Source organism: Brienomyrus brachyistius, chromosome 5 (genome assembly GCF_023856365.1).
Source record: "Brienomyrus brachyistius isolate T26 chromosome 5, BBRACH_0.4, whole genome shotgun sequence".
Classification (NCBI taxonomy): domain Eukaryota; kingdom Metazoa; phylum Chordata; class Actinopteri; order Osteoglossiformes; family Mormyridae; genus Brienomyrus; species Brienomyrus brachyistius.
The window spans coordinates 23,547,140-23,568,146 of record NC_064537.1 but is presented as its reverse complement, the minus strand read 5'-3'; the positions used below and the strand labels follow the sequence as shown (position 1 = coordinate 23,568,146).

The 21,007-nt window shown below is 49.1% G+C and overlaps 1 protein-coding gene across 2 annotated transcripts; it reads left to right on the top strand.

The window, feature by feature from the left end:
* The first annotated feature begins 1,225 nt into the window (after positions 1-1,225).
* On the top strand, positions 1,226-20,200 carry cramp1 (cramped chromatin regulator homolog 1). 2 transcript variants are annotated; one of them, XM_049012967.1, is made up of 20 exons: positions 1,226-2,941; positions 3,356-3,723; positions 5,738-5,943; positions 6,071-6,224; positions 6,898-6,981; positions 7,192-7,240; positions 7,327-7,412; positions 7,864-7,987; positions 9,305-9,386; positions 9,722-10,777; positions 10,872-11,010; positions 11,131-11,297; positions 11,769-11,834; positions 11,990-12,071; positions 12,541-12,624; positions 14,411-14,577; positions 15,934-16,117; positions 16,189-16,353; positions 16,496-16,608; positions 17,509-20,200. In XM_049012967.1, exons 1-20 carry the CDS (start codon positions 2,892-2,894, stop codon positions 17,623-17,625), a joined length of 3,543 nt encoding a protein of 1,180 aa, XP_048868924.1. In that variant the 5' UTR covers positions 1,226-2,891; the 3' UTR covers positions 17,626-20,200. The 2 variants fall into 2 exon arrangements, with proteins under 2 accessions (XP_048868924.1, XP_048868923.1); XM_049012966.1 differs by having other exon boundaries at positions 11,766-11,834.
* The last annotated feature ends 807 nt before the right edge of the window (positions 20,201-21,007 follow it).

Genomic DNA, 21,007 nt, shown 5'->3' with positions numbered 1-21,007 from the left:
TAGTGGGTTGGTACTTGATGGGGGGAAATCTTTGTTTAATGACGTTTTTATATATCCGTCACTACGGTTTTGTTCTTTATTGGCTGTTCTGGAGTAGTTAGTATCCCGGGACTTAACTTTGTTTCTTATTAATTGGTTGTATAATGTGCTGATTAGTACTTTACCTGCTAGAGATATACAAAAATAGAATGGCACGTCCCGTCAGTCTCGGAGCTCCGCTATGAGGACGAAACGGTGTACAGCATATAAACGTGGATGGTATTTCATTGCAGCTACACGTTTGCTAATTATGTCATGTTTCACTTTGGTGGATCAGCTGATTGGATCAGCTTCCGGGGCTGGGGGGTTGAATTTCGTCTCCCCTCTGTGTGTACGTTCTCCGTCGCTCGGGTCTCCATCTGCAGGTTTTACTTGACCCTGACCAGGATAAGCAGTTAGACGGGAGGGTGGATAGGTTCCCGCGTGCTATTTTTCCACCAAGCCCATTTCGGCAGCATTAAATCCACTATATATAGATATCTTACGGCTGGCAATATAACCTGTTTTTTTACACTTACATTCCAAATACCTTGCATCACACAACTAAACAAAAGTCTCCTAAGTAAGTAAAATCTATTTACAATTATAAAGTATATATGTATAATCACAACTGCGGTCAAACCATTAACTTATTGAGAATCAAATAAAATGTGTGTATATATACATAAGTAAAATGTATATGTACTTAAACTTGATCTTATTTTCGATTGGAGTGCCATGAGCGGATTTCCTTAACGAAAAAGTTTCTGCAAACACTTGCGATTGGTCGGTATATTTAATATTTGAACATCATTGGCTGAGCGTGCAGTACTCTTGATGCGTTGAATAAAAGGAGAACGTCACCCTCGCCCCCAGGATCGTGGAATGAATGAAATGACGTAGGGCAAAGTAATGGAGCACCGAGTACTGATTGTCTCTTTTGGTGCGACCAGTAATCCAACTCGAAGTGTCTATTGGCTAGCTTTCCTGTCAATAAGGCTCCCTTTTACAACGCGTATCGTGAGTAGCCAATCAGACGGTTTGTTTGTAAACTTTAGTGGGCGTGCTCGGCTGCACGAGAAATTGTGACAGATAGCTTTTGATTTCCGCTGCAGCCTGTCCTAGTAAAGAGTAGTAGGGCTATGGAGTTAACGTGTGGGCAAGAAATATGTGTGAAAGGGTAAGGATCTTTCCTTTGTTTGTTAATTGTCAAAATCTGGCCACCGAAGAACACGTGGAGAGTTGTTTATCGTAATAATAAGTGAAGTTTGTACAGTCTGTTACGTTTTGAAGCTAGCTAGCCCCCGCCCTTCTGAAGTTTTCACATGTCGCTTCTAAACATCTAACTGTCCGTTATCATTATAAATGATTTTCCATATCACGAAACTGGTTACTGTGCGCGATTTGCGGCACCATTGTGGTGAGGGAATTCACACAATTTCAGTGGTGTCGCCGTAACTCATTTCCTCCGTTCGTGTCTTGCCATCGACGAAACCAAAATAATTGTATAGGAACTGGAAGCCGTCGGGAAGTTGTGCATTTCTGGGAATATCGGTCTGGTTGTTTTACGCGGGTTGGTTATTATGTATACCTTGCCGCTTTGCACCTTGCTCAGTGCAAATTTTCGCACCTTAAACTGTTAAAACAGAACTTGCATATGAGGAGCAGCTAGAGGCAAACATACAGAGGATGTGGTAGCAAAAAATGTAACGTTTGATCACACTAATATCGCTATATATGAATGTCAAAAATCTTTAGGAAGATGCTTCGTTTCACATGTGCTTATAGCTCTGGTTCAGCTGCGCTAAAATGTCTTAATCCCTAAAACCTGGCTTACGACTAATGGGCAACGATGAGAAAGACTAGAATACTTTAGGCAATTTGTAATGCTGCATATCGTGGACAGCAATAATAAGGAATGGCTATAGTAGAGATACATATATATGTAATCAGAAACCAGAAAATAGTTTATACTTGACTAGTTCACTTTCTAAAGTGTCATTTATAATGCGTTTTCATAATAAATATGAAAATCGACCCGCAGCCATCCCAACAAACCAAAATAATTATCACTATGTTATCATGTATTGCCATGTTTGGCCCCATGTATACTTTCTGAAAGTATACCTGAAAAATTGTTGACCTCTGCAATATAGAACTGATTACTTGGTAATGTACTGTGCAGGGTCTCTTGCTACTTAGCATAATTGACTGGAACCATACAGGAAAGTAAATGTCTTATTAGGGAAATGTGGTCACACAGAATCTAAGAAGTATCTGAATCAACTTAGTTTTGTGTATAAATACCCCAAATTATAGTAATTATGGACTCTCAGGTGGGTAAGCTTGTACATGCAGCTGAGTGGAAACGATGGGTTGAGGTGATTTTTTAATTTTAGTTTTAATACGCATGCAAATTCGCCTCCGGAAAACAGCAGCCTTCTTCGGATGCCACATAGGGTGGTAATGGGGTGCAGTTTGATGTTTTATGGACAAACAACTTTTTGGGAGATTTCAGCGAGTGATGACGTAGCGAGCAGCGAAGTTGAGACCTCGGGCGAGGGCAGATCTGTTGCGGCGCGGCGTTAAAGTGCGACGGTCATCTGCGAGTCCCGGACGCGGCCAAGCGTCCAGCCCAGCCCCGGCGCAGTCGGCTCCACACGGGGGGCCATCTAATCGCCAAAACTTATTCGCTTGGGTCGCGATCGCACCCGAGTTTTGCCAGGACCGAGTTGCCGTTTTCAGGTGGCGGCGACGAGTTTGAACCCTGCAGCTGCAGGGGCGAGACGCAGACGGTCGCTGGCGGATCCTCGGTCTCGCTTAGGAAATATGCTCAATTTAATCAACGTTTACCGTCAAAAAACCTCGGATCCATGGTGAAGAGAAAGAGGATACCGCCTGCTCCCGAACAACACAAAAATGGGTAACATTCTGCCAAATATAAGCACTTTAATGTCAGGTTGATCGCGGCGAAATGTTTTTGCGTTGTCGGGAGATTAATGTCGTTTGGGGCTTTCGCAGGGCGCTAAACTGAAGGCGCTTATTTTCGGGGATCTCGGATAAAATAAAAGTATTGGGCCGGAGAGTCGGGGAGACTGAAATATGGGGCGGATTAAGTACCTTTCAAACGATCCTGGTGTTTTTCGTGGGGATAATAAACACACGGGGAAAGATTTTTTCAGGGTGTTTGGTCGGGACGGTGAAAGGGGATTTGAAACAAACAGCGGCGGCCATGTTGAGAGAAAAAGATTGTCGCCTCTTTAAGTTGATTAAAATGATGTGGTCCTGCGAAATGTTGCGTCTCTTTTTGATTTTTGTTATCATCACGGACCCGCAGGATGACCGTGAACCCCGGAGACGGCAGCGGGGACGAAGGGGTGAAGGATTTGAGCCGAAAGCTTGAAGGTTGCGAGGAGGAGGAGAGCGGCGAGCAGGGGAGCGAGGAGAGCAATACAAAGGGAGCCGGCGATGGGATCCCCGATCCAGCATTTGCGGGTCCGTCCGAGCCGCCGGCGGTACCCTCCACCTCTACCCCAACTCTACCGGGACACAACTCTAACGCCCCGCAGCAGCCCTCCGCCCCGACCGCCCAGAGCCAGGACCAGCATCATTTCCTGAGGTCCAGCGTCCGACCTCCCAACAAAAGGCTGCGGAAGGATGCCATCGCCTCCCCCGCGAACGGGCACAGCGGTGCCCGGGGGAAAGGTGAGCCGAGGGGGGCGTGCGGAGGCTCCCACCTGTGGTGGTGCACCTGGGGAGCCGCACTGCTGCTGTAAAATTCTTATTTTGTGGTGCTGGACTGGTACGATAGCGGTTGAACTGAAGCTGCGTGCCCTTGTGTGTCTGCTCGGCTTCCCCCTCGCCGGCTTGGGTGCCACGGATAGGTTTGGGGAGAAATCGTGACGATTTTTACCAGGTGCGCTATCATAATATAGGATTCCGGTGGGTGATATCTCTAGTGAAGGAGGCGAGTATGCCAGGGATCGTGGTATGGTATGCTGGTACTTGCACATTTGATGGCTGTCATAGATATTGTTGCTTTAAGTCTGTTGACGATCATTATTTTATATAGAGACCGTATGTTAGTTTAAACTGATAAATAGTTGATTAAACAGTGATGCAAATCATTAATGTAGATGTCAAACAGCTGCCGTCATAATTGTGATGTGTGAAATGTGTTGCGGTTTTGATGATTATTACTTCCAGAGTAGATTTAAATGGTTGAGCCATTTCAAAAGTTGCAGATTTTTATAGGCTGGGTGGTAATAGTGAACGATAAGCCTGCGTGTGATTGACTCTCCCTCCCGCCGCCTTACTGCACACCGGAGATGCGCCGGTGACCTCTGGAGGTGCCATGTAATGGCTGACACTGCATTGTGGCTTCAGTGGTGGGGCCCCGGGACTGTGGTCTCCCCTGGTTCCGTTGGCGTGTTGGTTTTGGATCGAATGCACATTCCCCTGGTGTAAAGATGGAGCTTAATGACCGAAGCGTCTGCTTCCCGTCGGCAACTATTTTAGGTATCGGGTGTAAAATGGGCATCTATGGACGTCGGCTTCTCCTGCGGTCCCAGGGTATTACGCCTTTGTTTCGTATTCTGTAGTTATGGGTCAGTCGGTATATCCGCATTCATCCACCCAGACGTCTTCTAGCTGCGTGTTCTGGTCAGGGTTGTGGGAGACTTGGATCTCCATCCAGGCAGCAGGGCCGCATATGTACTAACCCCTTTGTTGGTACTTTTAAACGCTTCAGCAGATAAAGCCCCGAAATCTCCAGAGAACTGATGCGTTATGAAGGTGACATCTTCTAAATTACCGTCCTCCCTCTGATAGAAAGTCTTTCCTTCATTTTAAGTTAAAGGTACATTTTACTTGCATTTTAATATGGCTGCATTTGTTTGCAGATGCATAAAAGCGGCCGTATTTCCACTGATTAAACTATTCAGCTTGAGAGACCGATTGTCCACCATTAAAAGGTCTTACACATGCTTATAAGTTGTCTGCTGTGGTTCTGTCAGATTAGTATATTAAATACTTCCGATGGATCCTGTAACGGCTCCGATCTCCTGGTTTCGGAGCGGGACGCAGTGTGTGTGTTTCTGGTGCGTTCATGTGTAGTGGAGTGTTATTTCAGACACTCTGTTGCTAAGGTTCAGAGCACTTGTGAACCGGAAACTCGGACGCACATTTACGCACCCGCTTTTCCCTACTGATATTTTCAGATTTTTGTTAAACTGGTACTTTACAAGCCTGTATGGTACATTTTGTTTCTCACTGACTGTTTTAAAAAATCTCTGTGGATGAGGGAGGTTTTTGCAGGACGTGCTACGTGAATCAGGAGACTTGCGTTGCGGCCGGAAACCTCGGGTCAACCAGCCGACGTAACACAATATCGGCATGACGTGTTTTATCAGAGAGAATGTGTCAAATGAAAAGGGGAGGCAAGTTTGAGCACTGGCCCCTACCAGAACGCCGAGACGTGGTGCTCAATCATGCACGCCAGGGGGCGGTTTTGAAAGCCTCACCGCTCGATTGGTGCAGGTCTTGACAGAGTGAAAGGTTTTGGTCGATTTTTAAGTCGTTGATTTATTTTATTTTATTTTTTTTATAAACCCAGCACCTAGTGGGTGGGGGAACAATGTGAGTAACAATGTACGACTGTAGGTTCCACAGTCTTAAAGCCTGCTTTCTTTACGAGATGAACCCTTCTTTGGTTCTGCAGCTGTGGAGAATGGGGCACCTGTGCCTGTGGGCTGTGGCCAGTCAGGATCCCCTGTGGGCCTGGCCGGCGGCGTCTCTAAGGCTGCCCCTCGGAACCTGGGGCCCAGTGACAAAGAGGAGGTGGGCAGCAGCCAGAAGAAGGCACGGCGGCAGTGGGAGTCCTGGAGCACGGAGGACAAAAACTCCTTCTTCGAAGGGCTTTATGAGGTAATGGAGCGGTTTCCCTGATTTGCCGAAGCCGTTCATAGCCCAGGGCTATGGCTCTGAGTCCCGCCTCGGTCCCCTGGTGTGACACGGTCAGGATTCCTAGATGCAGGCTTTCCTTTGCCCACAGCACGGGAAGGATTTCGAAGCCATTCAGAACAACATTGCACTAAAGTACAAGAAGAAGGGAAAGCCAGCAAGTATGGTGAAGAACAAGGAACAGGTGCGACACTTCTACTACCGCACCTGGCACAAGATCTCCAAGTACATCGACTTCAGCAACGGTGAGTGGCCCCCTCCCCAAGGCCGCCCGGCTCTCTCTCTCTCTCTCTCTTTCTCTCTCTCTCTCTCTCTCTCCCCCCCCCCCCACACACACACACCAGCCCACTTCACCATCGGTCTTGGTCATCAGCCCCTACCCTGCACTTGGTCTAATGAGAGCACCTCCTGTATGGTTTTCAAGGGTATAAAATCTGGTTTTAGTGCTTGGTAGAAATGGGTGAATTTTTTTTTTCCAGGAAAATCACCGTTAATGATAAACTTTTGCAATTAAAAGTTGACAGATTGGTCTAAATGAGAAATTTTAGTGTGCCTGTGTTTCAGGCTCACTATTATGCGAATCTTCAGCTTAAATACACTCCGTGAGCTTTGGGTAGCTTCATGAGGAATATCGGGACCTTTTTGAGAGAAAAGGTCCATACTAGAAAGATTCGGGCGTACTCCTCGAGGGGGAGCGATTCAGACCGGGACCCATCCTAGTGGCGCCGGTCGGCGTCCCCATGTCGGGCCGCTTCCTGCAGAGTGTCTCCCGCATGTTGATGGGCCTTCTCTCCCGCCTGTTGATGGGCCTTCTCTCCCGCCTGTTGATGGGCCTTCTCTCCCGCCTGTTGATGGGCCTTCTCTCCCGCCTGTTGATGGGCCTTCTCTCCCGCCTGTTGATGGGCCTTCTCTCCGCAGTCTACTCCCGGGTGATGAAGAAGTCGTCACGGGAGCTCTACGGCCTCATCTGCTATGCGGAGCTCAGGAAGAAGGTCGGCGGACGTAAGTGGGTCTGGTGGTCGCTCAGTGGGATCTGGGGGGGGGGGCGACAGTGAACCCCAGAGAAGCTCCAGGCAGGTGTTCGCTTTGTGTATGGCGCTGTTTAGATACTTCAGAGGGGGGGGCCTTACTGATTATGACGACGGGTCTGTTTGCGCCGGCTAGAGGGGCCTCGTATTTATCGATTGACTTTTCTCTGTCTCTCCGTCCCAGTGATGGACGACAAGAACGTCGCCAAGCTGAACGAGCTCATCCAGCAGGGGTAAGAGCTCGGGGGGTGTGGTGGGGGGCGGGACTCGCCGGAATGACGTTGCGGCACCCTCACGCCCCTCCGCACTGTCTCCTCAGGGCCACCACGGTGCGCTCCAAAGGTCGCAACCTGCGCATCAAGGCGCCCATGTGCCGCGCCCTGAAGAAGCTCTGCGATCCCGAAGGTAGGTGGCGGGGGGCATCCGGCTCACTACGTCACGGTGCTCTCACGCCGGCAAGTGGGTGGGACAGCGGCTCTGTGGGCGGCCTTACTCCTCCTATCCCCTGCCCCGCATTAAATCGCCATGCACAGACCTGGCAGCCCAGACCGAGTTGTGCTGGCGTGCATCTGATTGGCTGAACGTACCGCCTTTCCCTGAGTTAGCGAATCGCATTTGAGCTTTGTGTCTTTTCCACGGGGGCTTTGTGCGAGAGAGGCATGGCGAGAAGGAGCATTGTGGGAAAAGCGAAGACGTAGTTCGTTTGACGTGACGCCGGCGTGGGAGGGTGGGATTACAAGTCTACAGCAGTCTCTATGGAAACGAGCACGCACCCAGGGTGGTGGGACGCTGTGCGCGTGATGTTTCGACCCCGTCGCTCACCCTGCGTTTCTCGTGCCCCCCCCGTCCCCGTCAGGCGTGAGTGATGAGGAGGACCAGAAGCCAGTGCGGCTCCCCCTGAAGGTCCCTGTGGAGCTACAACCAAGGAGCAACCACTCCTGGGCACGAGTGCAGAGCCTAGCACATAACCCCAGACTGAGGTAACAGACACCATGGTGCTGCTGCATATGGTCACACACACACACACACACACACACACACACACACACACACACACACAGCGCGGCCTCACACACCACTGCTCTGCGCGGTAAAAACAAACCCGACCACACCGCTGTCTCAAATGAAATGATGCTGTATTCGCCATTCGGCCAAGTGCATTTACATGCACACACAAATATACATTATACATGCACGCGCACTTAATATAGTACACATTCTGTGTGTACTGTACAGCTGAGAGCGGGTGAGAGTGTGGGCTGAATCATTTGTTCAGCACCCTTGGGGCGGTTCAGGCATTACGGGTGTCGAAGGGATGTGGCTTTTCTGCCGAGGCCAGGCTCAAACCACTGGCCTTCCAATCACGGGCACAGAGACTTAGCCTGCTAAGTCACACTCGCTTCCTCCCAAAAGTTTACAACCGGTAGTAATAGTGCCTCAATTAAACCTCATAGGCCATGATAATTGCCATTGCACAGAAGATGGTATATGGCATAAAACCCCCCACAACACTGCACTACATGATATAAACCCTCCCGTAGACAACCCTCCTGTATATATACCCCCCCCCCCCCACTGCACCACAAGGTATAGAACCTCCCACCTCCACAACACCACACTACAAGATCTAAACCCTCCCCCACCACCACCACCACCACCACAATACTGTACTACATGGAACAAAAACCCTGCACTGCACTACATGGAACAAAAACCCCGCACTGCACTGCACTGCGCTACATGGAACAAAAACCCCACACTGCACTGCGCTACATGGAACAAAAACCCCACACTGCACTGCGCTACATGGAACAAAAACCCCACACTGCACTGCGCTACATGGAACAAAAACCCCACACTGCACTGCTCTACATGGAACAAAAACCCCACACTGCACTGCTCTACATGGAACAAAAACCCCGCACTGCACTGCCCTACGTGGTGTGAGTGGTGTTCACATGTGATGTTCTTCAGCAGAACACCACATTCTGTATGATGTTTAACACAGACCAGTCGTAAGTAGTAATTTTAGGTGATTTTTTTGCTCCTAAAACCAACACCCCCAGTCCTCTAATCCTTTTACTGCTATGTGACTGTTGGCCATCTATCTATGCGTTTGATGGAACAGAAAGGAAATGTGGGCAGGGTCGTGATCCAGATCGTCTGCCTGATAGGGCATCCGAGCCACTGCCCCCAGAAATGCCCAGACCCATCTGCCCCCACTTTAACCCCGTTAGTGCTGTGTGTCGTTGATTCTGCAGTAATTCACCTAGGGTATGTGTTTCCCCCCCCTGCAGGATGGTGGTGGAGCTCCACAGGAAGGTGTCCAGCCTCATCGAGTTTCTCAAGCAGAAGTGGGCTGTTCAGGACCAGCGCCTTGTATCTTTTTCACCTGCCCGCCATTTTGTTTTGGGTCAAATGTCAGGCACATAAGATTATTTTAAAAACTTTAGTTCTTGTTCTCATTTGGTTTAAGATTATTTGGTGTCGGTACCAATGAGTTTCACATGGCGGGCCTTTGCCGCCATTGCTTTAGTTTTCGCTCTGTGTCGCCCCCTTGCTGACTCTTCAGGGGTCTGCAGAATAAATCGGGTCTATTTTGGCTTTGTGTGAACTTGTTCTCCCGTCGTAAACCTGCAGAAGGACTCTGCTCATAGGAGGTCGTGCTCTCCGCTGTTTTGCGGTTTTATTGACGCCTTGACCGAGACACCCAGTGGAAGAGCCTAGTGGAGTGGGAGCCGTTGGAGGGCCAGCAGCGCTCTGCGTGGGGCATGGAGGAGGAGGAACTCTTCCTGTACCCGGCGGAGAGCAGCACGCTGACGGCGCTGCCCGGCGTCGCCCGCGTCGTTCACTCCAAAGCCTTCTGCACTGTGCACTGGCTGGAAAGTGGCAAGTGCCGCCCCAATGCCAAGGACCTGCCTGCCGCCCAGATCCTGGGCATCCAGGCGGCCCCCAGGGGCCACGGGCGGCAGGGCCGTGTTGGAGGAGGGGAGGTGCGGCGAGCAGACGGGGGGGGTGCGGCCGAAGGGACCGACGGTCTGCCTGCCGACGGGCCGGATGAAAAGAACTCTCTGAACCTCTCGCAGAGTGTCAGCTCCCTGCCCCAGTCCTTTCTCATCCCTGGACAGAAGGAGAGGAGTGCCCAGCCAGTGCTGGAGGGGAACTCCCCCCTGAGCAGTCCGGGGGAGAGGCTGGCGCTCAGGGCTGTGGGGGGTGAGGATCCAGACAGGCAGGGTCCTGGCCCATCGCCGAAGGAGGGCACTCCAACGGAAGGCAGCTCATCACCTGGGAAGGAGCCGCCCAGCTCTCTCAGGGATCCTTGTGGGGAGGAGAGGACAGCAGGGGGCGCTCTGTCTCCTGAGAGGCAGGGAGCCGGTGCAGAGGTCCTGCCTCCTCCAGTGCCGCCAGGGGACGTTTGCACTAAAGACGGCCCGACGTCAGATGAGGGCGCCCCCGAGTTGGGGCGCAGAGGCGGCGGTGGCAGGGGGGCCGGGAAGGAGGAAGAGGTGGCGGGGGGGGCTGCGCCGTGCAGCCGCCCCCCCGAGCAGATCCGTGAGGAGGGCTGGAGTTCCCACAGCACAGAGAAAGTGACACTAGCTGAGCTCTACCTCATGCTGGGCAAGCCAGGCAAACTGCAGCTGGAGTATGATTGGCTGCCCGTGTCCCGCCAGGATGGCCGGCCACAGCCCCAGCCCCTGCCCCCCCCCAGCATGCACCGTGTGCTGCGCTGCCTGCTGCGGCTCGTCACCACCGAGGTCAACCCCAAGCCGGTGAGTGGCGCCTTTGAGCAGTGCTGCGGGTGGGACGCGTGAGGCTGTACCCATGTCAGGTGCTAGTCTGCCTTGTGTCTCTTCACCTCCCAAGGCGCCCGAGCTGTGCTCCACCGCCACCTCCCCAGTGAAGCCCACCCTGGAGGATCAGGCTTTCACCCCCCCAGGGAAGACTCTCACACTGGGGGTCCGCAGCCCGAGCTGTGTCCGGCAACAGGCTTCTATCCGGGCGGGTAAGCTTGATGCTCATCCCTTGTGGTCACTGGGGCATTAACTGCGTTAACACAGACACATTCTTGTTTTATTTTTTCCCTCGACACATATAGCATTTTGCTCCTTGCCCCCCTCCACAGGCCCACGAAACCTTCCACGCCCCCTGCTGGTGGCAGGCGCCTCCGACGCAGACAGCAGCCTCTTCGCCATCCCCACCACGCTGCCCCCCAACAGTCGCCACGGCAAGATGTTCTCCCCCAACAAGGAGGCGGAGAGGGCACTGAGGCAGCAGCTGGACTCCATCAGTGTGAGCGTCCAGCCATCTTCCCCCAAAGCGCTTGTCCAGTATCAGCTTATGGGGGGAGCCAGAGGCTCAGGGGACAGACTGGACGGGTGCCTGTTTGTCACGGGGCACTGGCACACACACACACACACACACTTACACACACACACACACACACTCACACTGAACATGTAAACTGCTCTCACACAGAACCAGGAGTGACAGGACCCTAACGTACAGCCCTATAGGTGTTAGACAGCAGTGCTTAATTTAGCTTAATAAACACACAAACCATGGCAGAATATTATATGTCCATAACTACAGTGCGTGTGTGTCCATTTTATAAAACATCGTTTCGGGTTAAGTTTTCTTGAGTCTAATAACACGCACTTATCACAGACCTTGTGATCGTCACTCGCCTCACCGCCGTATCCATTCCCCGCTGTCCCCTCTCTCTCATCTGATTGGCTGCCCTCTCTCTTCTCTCCCCAGAAGCAGTCTGACCTCTTTCTCCCCAAACCGCGCAAGATCAGGAGTCGGCACAAGTCACTGGTGGTGCAGGTGAGGAGCCGGGCAGCTAGGGGGCACTGTAAGGAGCACAGGTTCAGAGTCTCTGCTTAAATTCGGGATAGGGTGGTGAGATGGTGAGGGATGTGGTTGTTGAGTGTGGCCAGCAGAGCGGCGCTATGTTGCTAAATGTCTACTCCCCCTTGTAGAGGACGCTGCTCCCTCGGACGACAGGGGATACTCCGCAACATGTCTGCTCCTTCTCCATTCTCTCTAACTCATCTGTGGCAGGTACACCCCCCCTCCGTGTGTGGATGCTTTATGTGACTGTGGTACAGATGTTTGAGGGTATCTATTTTAGGATGTTGATGGGGAACAGCATGCCCCCCCCATCACTGTAAATACTATATCTAACCACAGTAAATGAGTTTCTGTAAAGTGCAGCTTCTCCCAGCCCCCCCTGAGAGCTAAAGCTCAGCTGGTTAGACATGTTCTGGCTGGAGTGCAGGTTATTTATGCATCTAACTTGCAGTTCATTATCTGCTTCCGAAAGCGTTTAATTATTTTGTTAACGCTGGTTATGTTTCATTTAGCGCAAATTCCCTGTGGTACAATTTTGTTCTATAGATGAAGACATTTGTTTAGCTGAGAAAACGCCCAGCTGAATGGCTGGTAGCAGTGAGTGTGAATAAGCCAATGAAATGTGTGTGACGTGATGAAAAGGCGTCTGGCAGACTGACGCGTCATCCTCTGTCCGCAGTAACTGGTTCTTTCCGGCCGATCCAGCCGTCACTGCCTTCAGCTTCCCGCTCCCTGATTCCCAGTACGTCCACCCAGCTCTCCAGTAAGGAACGGCACGATCAAACATGACTGCGTTAACTGCCAGTCATTCATGCCTGCAGTGCACATGATCGAATGAATGGATGAATGACACACATGCATTTACTGCTTCATATGGCAGCAGTTAAAGGTTTGAAAAGCAAATATTTTCTTTCTTGTGTGTTTTTTTTTTTTTTTTTTTGTAAATACTTGGGGGGGGGGGAGACATTGTAGTTTTACCAATTGACATTTTTTAAACACATTTCTCAAAATAGCCTCCACTTGCCTTGGTGAGAGCTTCATGAACCCGAGGCGGTTGCTTAAGTTCCAGCGGGAGATTACCTGAGGCGTCTTCCCAGATCTTCTTCAGCTATTCCCAGAAATGCTGGGCGTTTCGTGGGTTGAGTGGTTCTGCTTTGATTCGTCTGTAATTTATCGCAAGCATATAGTTTGGGATTCAGGTCTGGGGTCCCGGCAGACCATGTGTGGTCCTTCCTTTTTCTTCTCCGCCATAGATTGTTGAGATGAGTTTTCGTCTTTTTCTGATGAATGAAGAACTGGTGACATACCTTAGTGTGGTATGATGGTCATGCTGGCCCTGAATTCATGAAGGTCACCGGCTCTGTCAACAGCAAAGCAACCCCAGACCGTGACACCGCTTCATCCACGCATGACGCCTGTGAACCACACATGCAGAACTCATGCATGATTCAACCCAAATTTTATGACCCGCCTCACATACAGTATGATCTTCTTACATGGGGTACTGTGGGTGTCAGGCATTTGCATGGCTATGTCACTAAACGTTGTGATCAGACGTGATACAAATTCCATTTGCTGAGGATGTGAGAGGTTAAAGTCAGGGTTGGGAAGGCAGGGAGGTCATGTTATTCTTGGAGTGTAACGGTATGTAACACTGAGTGCTGTGATCATACCCAGAAGGTAACAGGACATTGTATTTTATGTAACTGTTCCTGGAAAGAACTGCCTCGTTCCAGGAACATGTCTAGTCCTCCGCCCTGGTGGGGGGTGGGGGGTGCAAGGGACGTGCATAGAGTAGCTGAAGGCCTCCCCACACACAGCCAGGGAGGGGGTTCTGTTCTCCTTAGTGCCGTGAGCCTGACACCAGTGTATAAATAAACCAAACGCGTTTCTGAAACTCCCACGCACCCGGAGATGTGGATGCCGATTGCTGCTCGCTCGCCGCCAAAAACGTCCTTGTTTTGATGGAATCCCACTCGCCGATTTCGCTATAGAATTCAGATTCATCGGATTTGCCACGTTAATGGGTCTCTGATCTGTCTTGCTCCACTACCCACCCCCCCCCCCCCCCAGCGTCACAATGTTTAAGGCTTTGATTTTTGGGTATGGACCCTCCGCAGGGCAGAGTGGGGGCTTTGAGGCTAAGGATCTGTGCCAGCAATCGGAAGGTTGCCGGTTCAAATCCCATGAATGCCAGGAGCGATTCCACTCCGTTGGGCCTTTGAGCAAGACCCTTACCCTGCAGCTGCTGTGTCCTGGGTATGATGTTAAGCTACATCCAACTCGGCAAGCAGGTCAACCAATTACAGAAGATCTGGGGGTTGGAGGCAGGATCGGCACTCCAGCCACAGGGGAAAAAACTCACACCATTCCATTCGGACTAGTGTGGTGCTGAGGTCGTTTGTTGTGTGGTGGGTGCAGCTCCTTACCTCACCCATCTCTACCTATACACGCTTTACACTTGAAGCATAGCCAGATGGACTAGGCCAGGCCCCGCCCACCCCTGTAGGCTCCTCCTACTCATGCCCCTCCTCTCCCATTGTCCTCAGGTACGATCGATCTGGCAGCCAAGTCGGCGGGAATCATCCCCTGCAGCCCTGCCCATGAGCCTGCAGCTCCAGCCCCAGAGAGCCTCCTGCTGTCCCCCAGTCCAGTGGCCACCGAGCCGGAGGGAGGCCTGGTTCACCAGCCCACAGCAGACATGGTATCTGAAGAGGTGAGTACAGCAGGGCGGGCCGAGCTGGGGCGAGGCGGGGTGAGGCCGTCCCAGGGAGTCACTGGCGTGGCAGACTGGTTCCACATGCTTTTATGATGAGGCTGCATTAAGGATCACTGAGGTTTCACTTTGGTGAATGGGGACATTTCCAATGCTGTGACTGTCAACCTCCTTTTTATGGGCATTGATATTTTGTATTGGATTTCCAGCGTCCTCTGACAGGTTTTCCAAAGAAAAACACCTTTTTATTGGTCTGAACATCCTCACAAGATATGAAGCCAGTTGCATGTAGTTTAACATTTTGGGCTTTATTTGATAAGTTAAACTTATCTGCTCACATCTGTATTTTCCCTGGGCATTGCAGTGTTTTTAGAGCAGCCTTATAGAATATCAGATCTTGTATTAAAGTGTTATTGAAGCAGACTGAAGGAGCAGAGGTGATGGCCAGGGGTGTCCCACGGGCAGATGACTCAGCCCCGGGGGGCACTGATAAACTGCCACTGATGCTTTAGCAGAACATGCTACAAACAAACTCGAATGATAGAAGATTCACAGTCCTTGCGCTAGGATGATGTGCAAATTTGTGAAGGGTGCCATATTTTAGAAGTGGAGTATGACTCTGTGGGTAAGCAGCTCTGCCCTTATGCTCCAAATGTCTGGTGTGTGTTTGTGTGTCAATATGGGTTTTGCATAAATCAAAGAATTCCTGTACCTCAGTTCTTGAATGTAACTGTACAAGGTGTTTGTACAGTCGGCCAGTTAAAATCAAGCACTCGGCCTGTTACAGGATTTCCTGTCAGTCTGCTTGATTTAACTCTGGCCGTCGGCTTAGACTGTTCGGAGGAGGTCTGTTATTGGTGTTCAGGTGGAAGGAATCCAGATCCTTATGACCCCCTTATACCAGTCCAGTCGTGGGGGGCCGCAGCCCTGTGTAGCTTAGCTCTGTCCCTGTTCCATCACGAGCTGAATCACTTAAGAGCTGTGTGGTAATTAGCACAAGGAGTTGAATCAGGTGTGTTAAATGAGGGTTAACCCAAAAATGTGCAGGGCTCGCCCCTCCCCCCCCCCCCCCACTTGCACTTCAATTGGCGATTCTCAACCCGGGTCCTCAGGGACCCCCCCAGACGGTCCATGTTTTTGCTCCTTCCCAGCTCCCTGCCAGACAATTGGCATTTTTGCTCCCTCCTGGCAGGGAGCTGGGATGGAGAAAAAGCGCGGATTGTCTGGGCCCAAGGACCGGGTTGAGAAACGCTGGTTTATATCTCAGGCTTAGCCACATCGCATCAATGAGAAGGTGTGCTTCCGGAACCGGTTTCTGATTGGCTGGTTGCTTTTCTGCACGTCACCCTTCCTCAGGTGACACTACGAAGCAGCCCGCCGCTGCCCCCTGCAGACGCAGACTCGCTACTGTCCCCCCCGAGTGTGGCGTCCCTGTTAGACCTGTCACTGCCGGGTCCGCCAGAGGAGGTGATGTCCCAGGGCGAGCCGGCCACGCAGATCAGCGATTCCATCATTGAGCTGGCTATCAACTCACACTACGGTGAGGCCTCTGTCTGAAGGGGGGGGGGGATCTCCATGCCCAGTGATCTCATGCATCCTTCATGCCCCTAGGTGACGGACCTTCACTGTCCCCAGCTAAGCTGAATGGCACTGACGTCTCAAAGAGCCTCCCATCCCCCACGGGCAGCCCCCACCGCAGCTGGATCGCATCACCCACGCACGACCCGCAGTGGTACCCCAGTGACTCCAGTGACTCCTCGCTGGGCTGCCTGCTCTGTGAGTCAACCCACACCATCCTCCTCACTCCTCTGTGCTTAATGCATTCAGAATTACTCTGCTAATTTTGGAACAGCATTGGAGCCTCTGACATGTAATCCCTTAGTTAACCTGGTTAACCCCCCCCCCCCCCCCCCCCCAGCAAGCCTGATCTCCCCAGAGAAGGGCCGCAAGATGTCCCTGCCAGTGCCCAGCCTGCTGGACAGCAGCTCCCACGACTCCTTCCATGCCCGTGGCCTTGTTGACGTCGCAGAGGTACGCCCCCACCCCCCCCCCCCCCAATCTACCTACTGGTCACATGGTTTCAGCTTCTTCCACTCTGCTAGACTACTCTCTCTTCCACTTCATCCATGTTTAAAGCTGAATTTGTCTGAAGAATATCTGTGAAGTACTCTGTCTTCTGGGAATGGTATTTCCAAAGTTGTGTAATTTTACCAAAGAGTAGAAGTGAAAACATGCTTGTAGGGTTCTGAACCCGCAGAGTTTGCTGTACCGAGCTGTACTGCGGTGTCCATTGCCGGCTGATGACCGCCTGGTGGTCAGAAGAACAGATACAACAAAAAAGATCAGAATTGACAAAATTTTAAAAGTATTTTGTTTAATATACTAGTGTGTTGTCCTGGCAATTTGATTTTGTTGTAATACATATCGGGGTATTTATAAAGCAAAAATGAGTTAATAAATTTCTCACAAACCCACCTAGGAGTGATTTAAACAGCAGGGATGAAAATGATTATGATTGGTTCGGAGAACGCATGGGGTGCTCATGCAGAAGCAGCGGAGGGTAAACTTAAAGCTGATTTTTAAGGTGTCTTTTTTTACTATTACAGAGTAAAAATGTTTTAGCAGAATTTAACTCCCTGTGCTATAATGTCTGTACGGAACTGAAAGATTAAGATCAGACTTTTTCTTACGAACTTACATGTGATGTAAGAATAGCATGTGCATAGCATGGGATGTTGGTATTAATACCGTCCAGCCCTATAATACACTACAGCCATTTTGTACAAATTCTATGCCGGTGCCAGTTCTTACGACAGTGGAAAACCAATATCTTGAAGAACTGTACGAATAGTACCTGATGCTTCGGAAAAGCATCCTTTGTGGCTCTGACCTCGGTGACAGTTCTGACCTTGGAAACTCTTCTGCCCGCAGGTGGACTCTCAGCTTGCCTGCATGATGAGTGAGAACAGCGTGGACTACATCACCCGCTTCAACGACTTGGCGCAGGAGTTGTCCCTCCCCCCCCATGGTCACGGCAGCACGGGCTAAGGGGGGACATAAGAGGTCTGGATGGATGTCTGGAGATCAGTTTATTTTATTTTTTTTTAATTTTTTAACTACAAAGAAGCTCTATGGAGACGAATGTGCAATAGAAGGTGATGAGGACATCGGCGCGGTTGGTATCCTGGACAGCCCCGCGGCACCCCCCCATGCCGCCCTGTGTGGGGTATGGGACCCCCCCGAAAGCCCTGCCGCTCCTCGCTGCGGCTTCCCTAATATTAAACACTTCGGTAAAATTTCTACGCTAGAACTGAACGTTGTTTACAAAATGTGGCTTTTACGCAAAAGGCTGCCCCCCCCCTTTCATTCGCAGTACCTCTATTCGCATACAACCTTTTATTCCACTGGGCGGGTGTCTGAGTAGGATGCCAGGCTCATGTGACAGTTTTAAGAGATTTTAATTTTTAATTACTATTTTTTTTTTTTTTATTTCCTCTTCCACTGTCATCCAATGAGATTAGTGTAAAATTGATGTAGCCACCTGTACCGGTGCCCTGAGATTCCCAGGTATGTACAGTGCAAGCAACTGTGAAAGGTTGTGAAACTTCTCTCACTTGTAGTGAAAGTTCAAATAGGAGAAACTGACATGGAATTTTGAGAAAGATTGAGATATTCTATGCTAGGACACTTTCTGTAGATTTCAGGGTTTTTTTTCTTTTCTTAATTTCTTTTATGGGTTTTCACTTCCTGTGCAAAACTGAGCCTGATCCCCCAGATTCTTTCCAAGTTAATTTATGCACTGTTCTGAGGGATTTTGTTACCTATGTGTCAGTTCACAAGGGGAGGTGGCTAACGGGGATAGCTCTGACAACTATTAGTGTTAACTTATTGACGCAAATAACCATGACCACCAAAATCTGGGGTACCGCAGTAAGGACACAATTCTTCCATTTATGAAGCAAAGGTCCCTTTTTTTATAGCAGGGCACTGGCTGTCATGCTGTTGGATGTCCTCCATCAGTCCAGCAGTCTGAAGGTGGTGTAGAAGCTGCCCTGTTTCGTTACGCCTTCATGTGTAGTCTTTTAGACGCGAAAGCATTGGCCATGTTTTAGACTCTGCGTTTTGTAACTTGTAAATAGTTTTGTCCATGTGGATAGATGCATTAAAAAAATATATATATAAAAAATATATATATATCTGCCTCTTAAAAATTCTTGTGGAAATTTGAATAAGCCATATAAGAAGATATTGCAGCTGGTGTGAATTTAAATTGTAATTGTAAGCTCTTCTGTTTTTTTTTTTGTTTTTTTTTGTTATTTAAGAGGTTTTTCCTTCATTTGGACTGAGATATCCCTGAGATGATCAAGGGGGGAGAGGAGATGATGATGATGATGATGATGATGATGATGATGATGATGGAGACGTGCTCCGTGGGCCTCTCATACTGGGTTTATGTCCTGGTTTGCTCTGTGTGTCACACGTGAACCTGCGCTTGATGTGGACTGTGCCTGACCAATAGGATTTTATCTTGATGCTGTGTCCTCCTTTTGCTCTTTCTGACTCATCCCACCCACCATCCACCAGCATACTGACTCGGACCGACTGCAGGACTAACATACATAGGATGATGCGTGTCAGGTGTCCCGATGCCCTCGTTCAGAAATCACAGGATTGGTTCTCCGTGTTGTCCGGCAGGGAAATGGCCCCTCCTCATGCAGGCTGTAGTAGACTAGAAAATCCACATAAGACAAAGATGGTATTTCCAGCCTAATAGTTCTGGTTATTCTAAGCTAATACTCTTCAATCTGTCTATTATGAAGTACATTTTATAGAGAGCATTCAGTACAGAATATTAAAACGGGCCACAATGATTCATAGTGTGAACGTTTTTAGCAAAATATGAAATGTATTAAACTGAGCTTTTCTTGACTGTATATTTGTGAGAATATTCATTAGTAAGGTTATTACATCCTATATCCATCATGAGTGGGACAAATATCCCAGCAGAAGTGTTTGTGTAGGGAAATGACGCTGCCTTTAGTCCTCCATAATTTTGCCATGCCTGTGATGCTGCAAGGCATTCAGATCTGCTCAGCAAATTCAACCAGTTTTAACAACTTAGGAACCAAGTGTAAATTGAGAATTTGAGCCTTTGGTGATAGCCCATGTATATATTTACATGTAGACAAACTTGCATGTTCGATTGGTTTTCAGTTGCATCAAGTATGAGGCTTTAAACCACAGATGTCATTAAGATGGGAATTTAACTACTGTGCTGTTTGATTTTTAGTATCCACCCGGTCCCCAGGGTAACTACATGCTGGCTTTACTTTCTAGTTGACCCCCCCCCCCCCCCCCATTTCAGTTTGAGGCTCACATGTAGGCAAGAACATGGATTATGTTTGAATACAAGGTGTTTGTATTTGCATAACAATTCCAAATCCGACCTTACCTTTTGTAACATATTGTAAATTATTTGGACTATTTATTGTTAACAATTGAGAAAAAAAATGTTTTGGTTATTTAATATTCAGGCTGAACTGTTAAAGCTGCAGTTTTAAGAGTTGCAAGTTTGTAAAAGGTGTTTTTACTCTTGTGGTTATAAATACAGTTTTAAAAAATTTCTGGTCTGTCATTGTGAAGTGTGTTTTTGGTCCACTTCTAGCCTTACCATGAGTTGCTCATTTATTTTACGTGTATTTTCCTGACGATTTTCTTTGTATGTAAACACCTAAGGTGCCTTTTACACGTTGTATGATTGTTTCCTCTTTGAGATATAAAACCCTGCCTGTGGTGCCTATTGACGACTGATCAGTGCTGGGTATTACAGGAAAGGAGCAAAACAGGGATTTTCTGAGCCCATTCTGACAGATAGTCAACAGGATACTTTGCCCTTAATTGGTTAATCAGCAGCTGATGATTTAACCACAATTGCAGGTTTTTCTGATAGATGGCAGGTAGGGTTTGCAATGCTGCCATTGAAAATATCACTGTATTAACACACCAATCCTTAGAAACTTAATGAAAATATTTTTCCTTGCCATTGATTTTGTATCAACAGACAGGTAGTAGCTCATAATGTTACAGTGTAGTTCCTGCCTTACATTAGTTGCATCGAATGAATTTTAATTGTGTATAAGGAAATCCGTTCAGAGTAGAAATGGATCGTTCTGTGGCGTCACAAAAACACAAACCATGTTCAGTACTGGGTTAATACGGTTTCCGATATATTAGACTTATGAAATGTCCCATATGATATTTCATAGAAACTAACAGTATTAGCATTATATTGAAATTAATAGCTTCAAATGTATATTTGACCAATTTTCCATACTTAAAACTTGAAATATAAACATGAGACCAGTGATGGATGTGATTTAAATTTCATTTTTTTGTGTCCAAAGAGCGTGTCTGTATTGTCCGTATATTA

What these genes read in the sequence shown, in the direction of transcription:
- cramp1 (XM_049012966.1), top strand. Translation starts at nt 2,892, where the DNA reads ATGGTGAAGAGAAAGAGGATACCGCCTGCTCCCGAACAACACAAAAAT. An exon ending in CCCGAACAACACAAAAATGG is followed by an intron (nt 2,942 to 3,355) that starts GTAACATTCTGC and finishes ACGGACCCGCAG; the next exon opens with GATGACCGTGAACCCCGGAG. An exon ending in CTCGCTGGGCTGCCTGCTCT is followed by an intron (nt 16,354 to 16,495) that starts GTGAGTCAACCC and finishes CCCCCCCCCCAG; the next exon opens with CAAGCCTGATCTCCCCAGAG.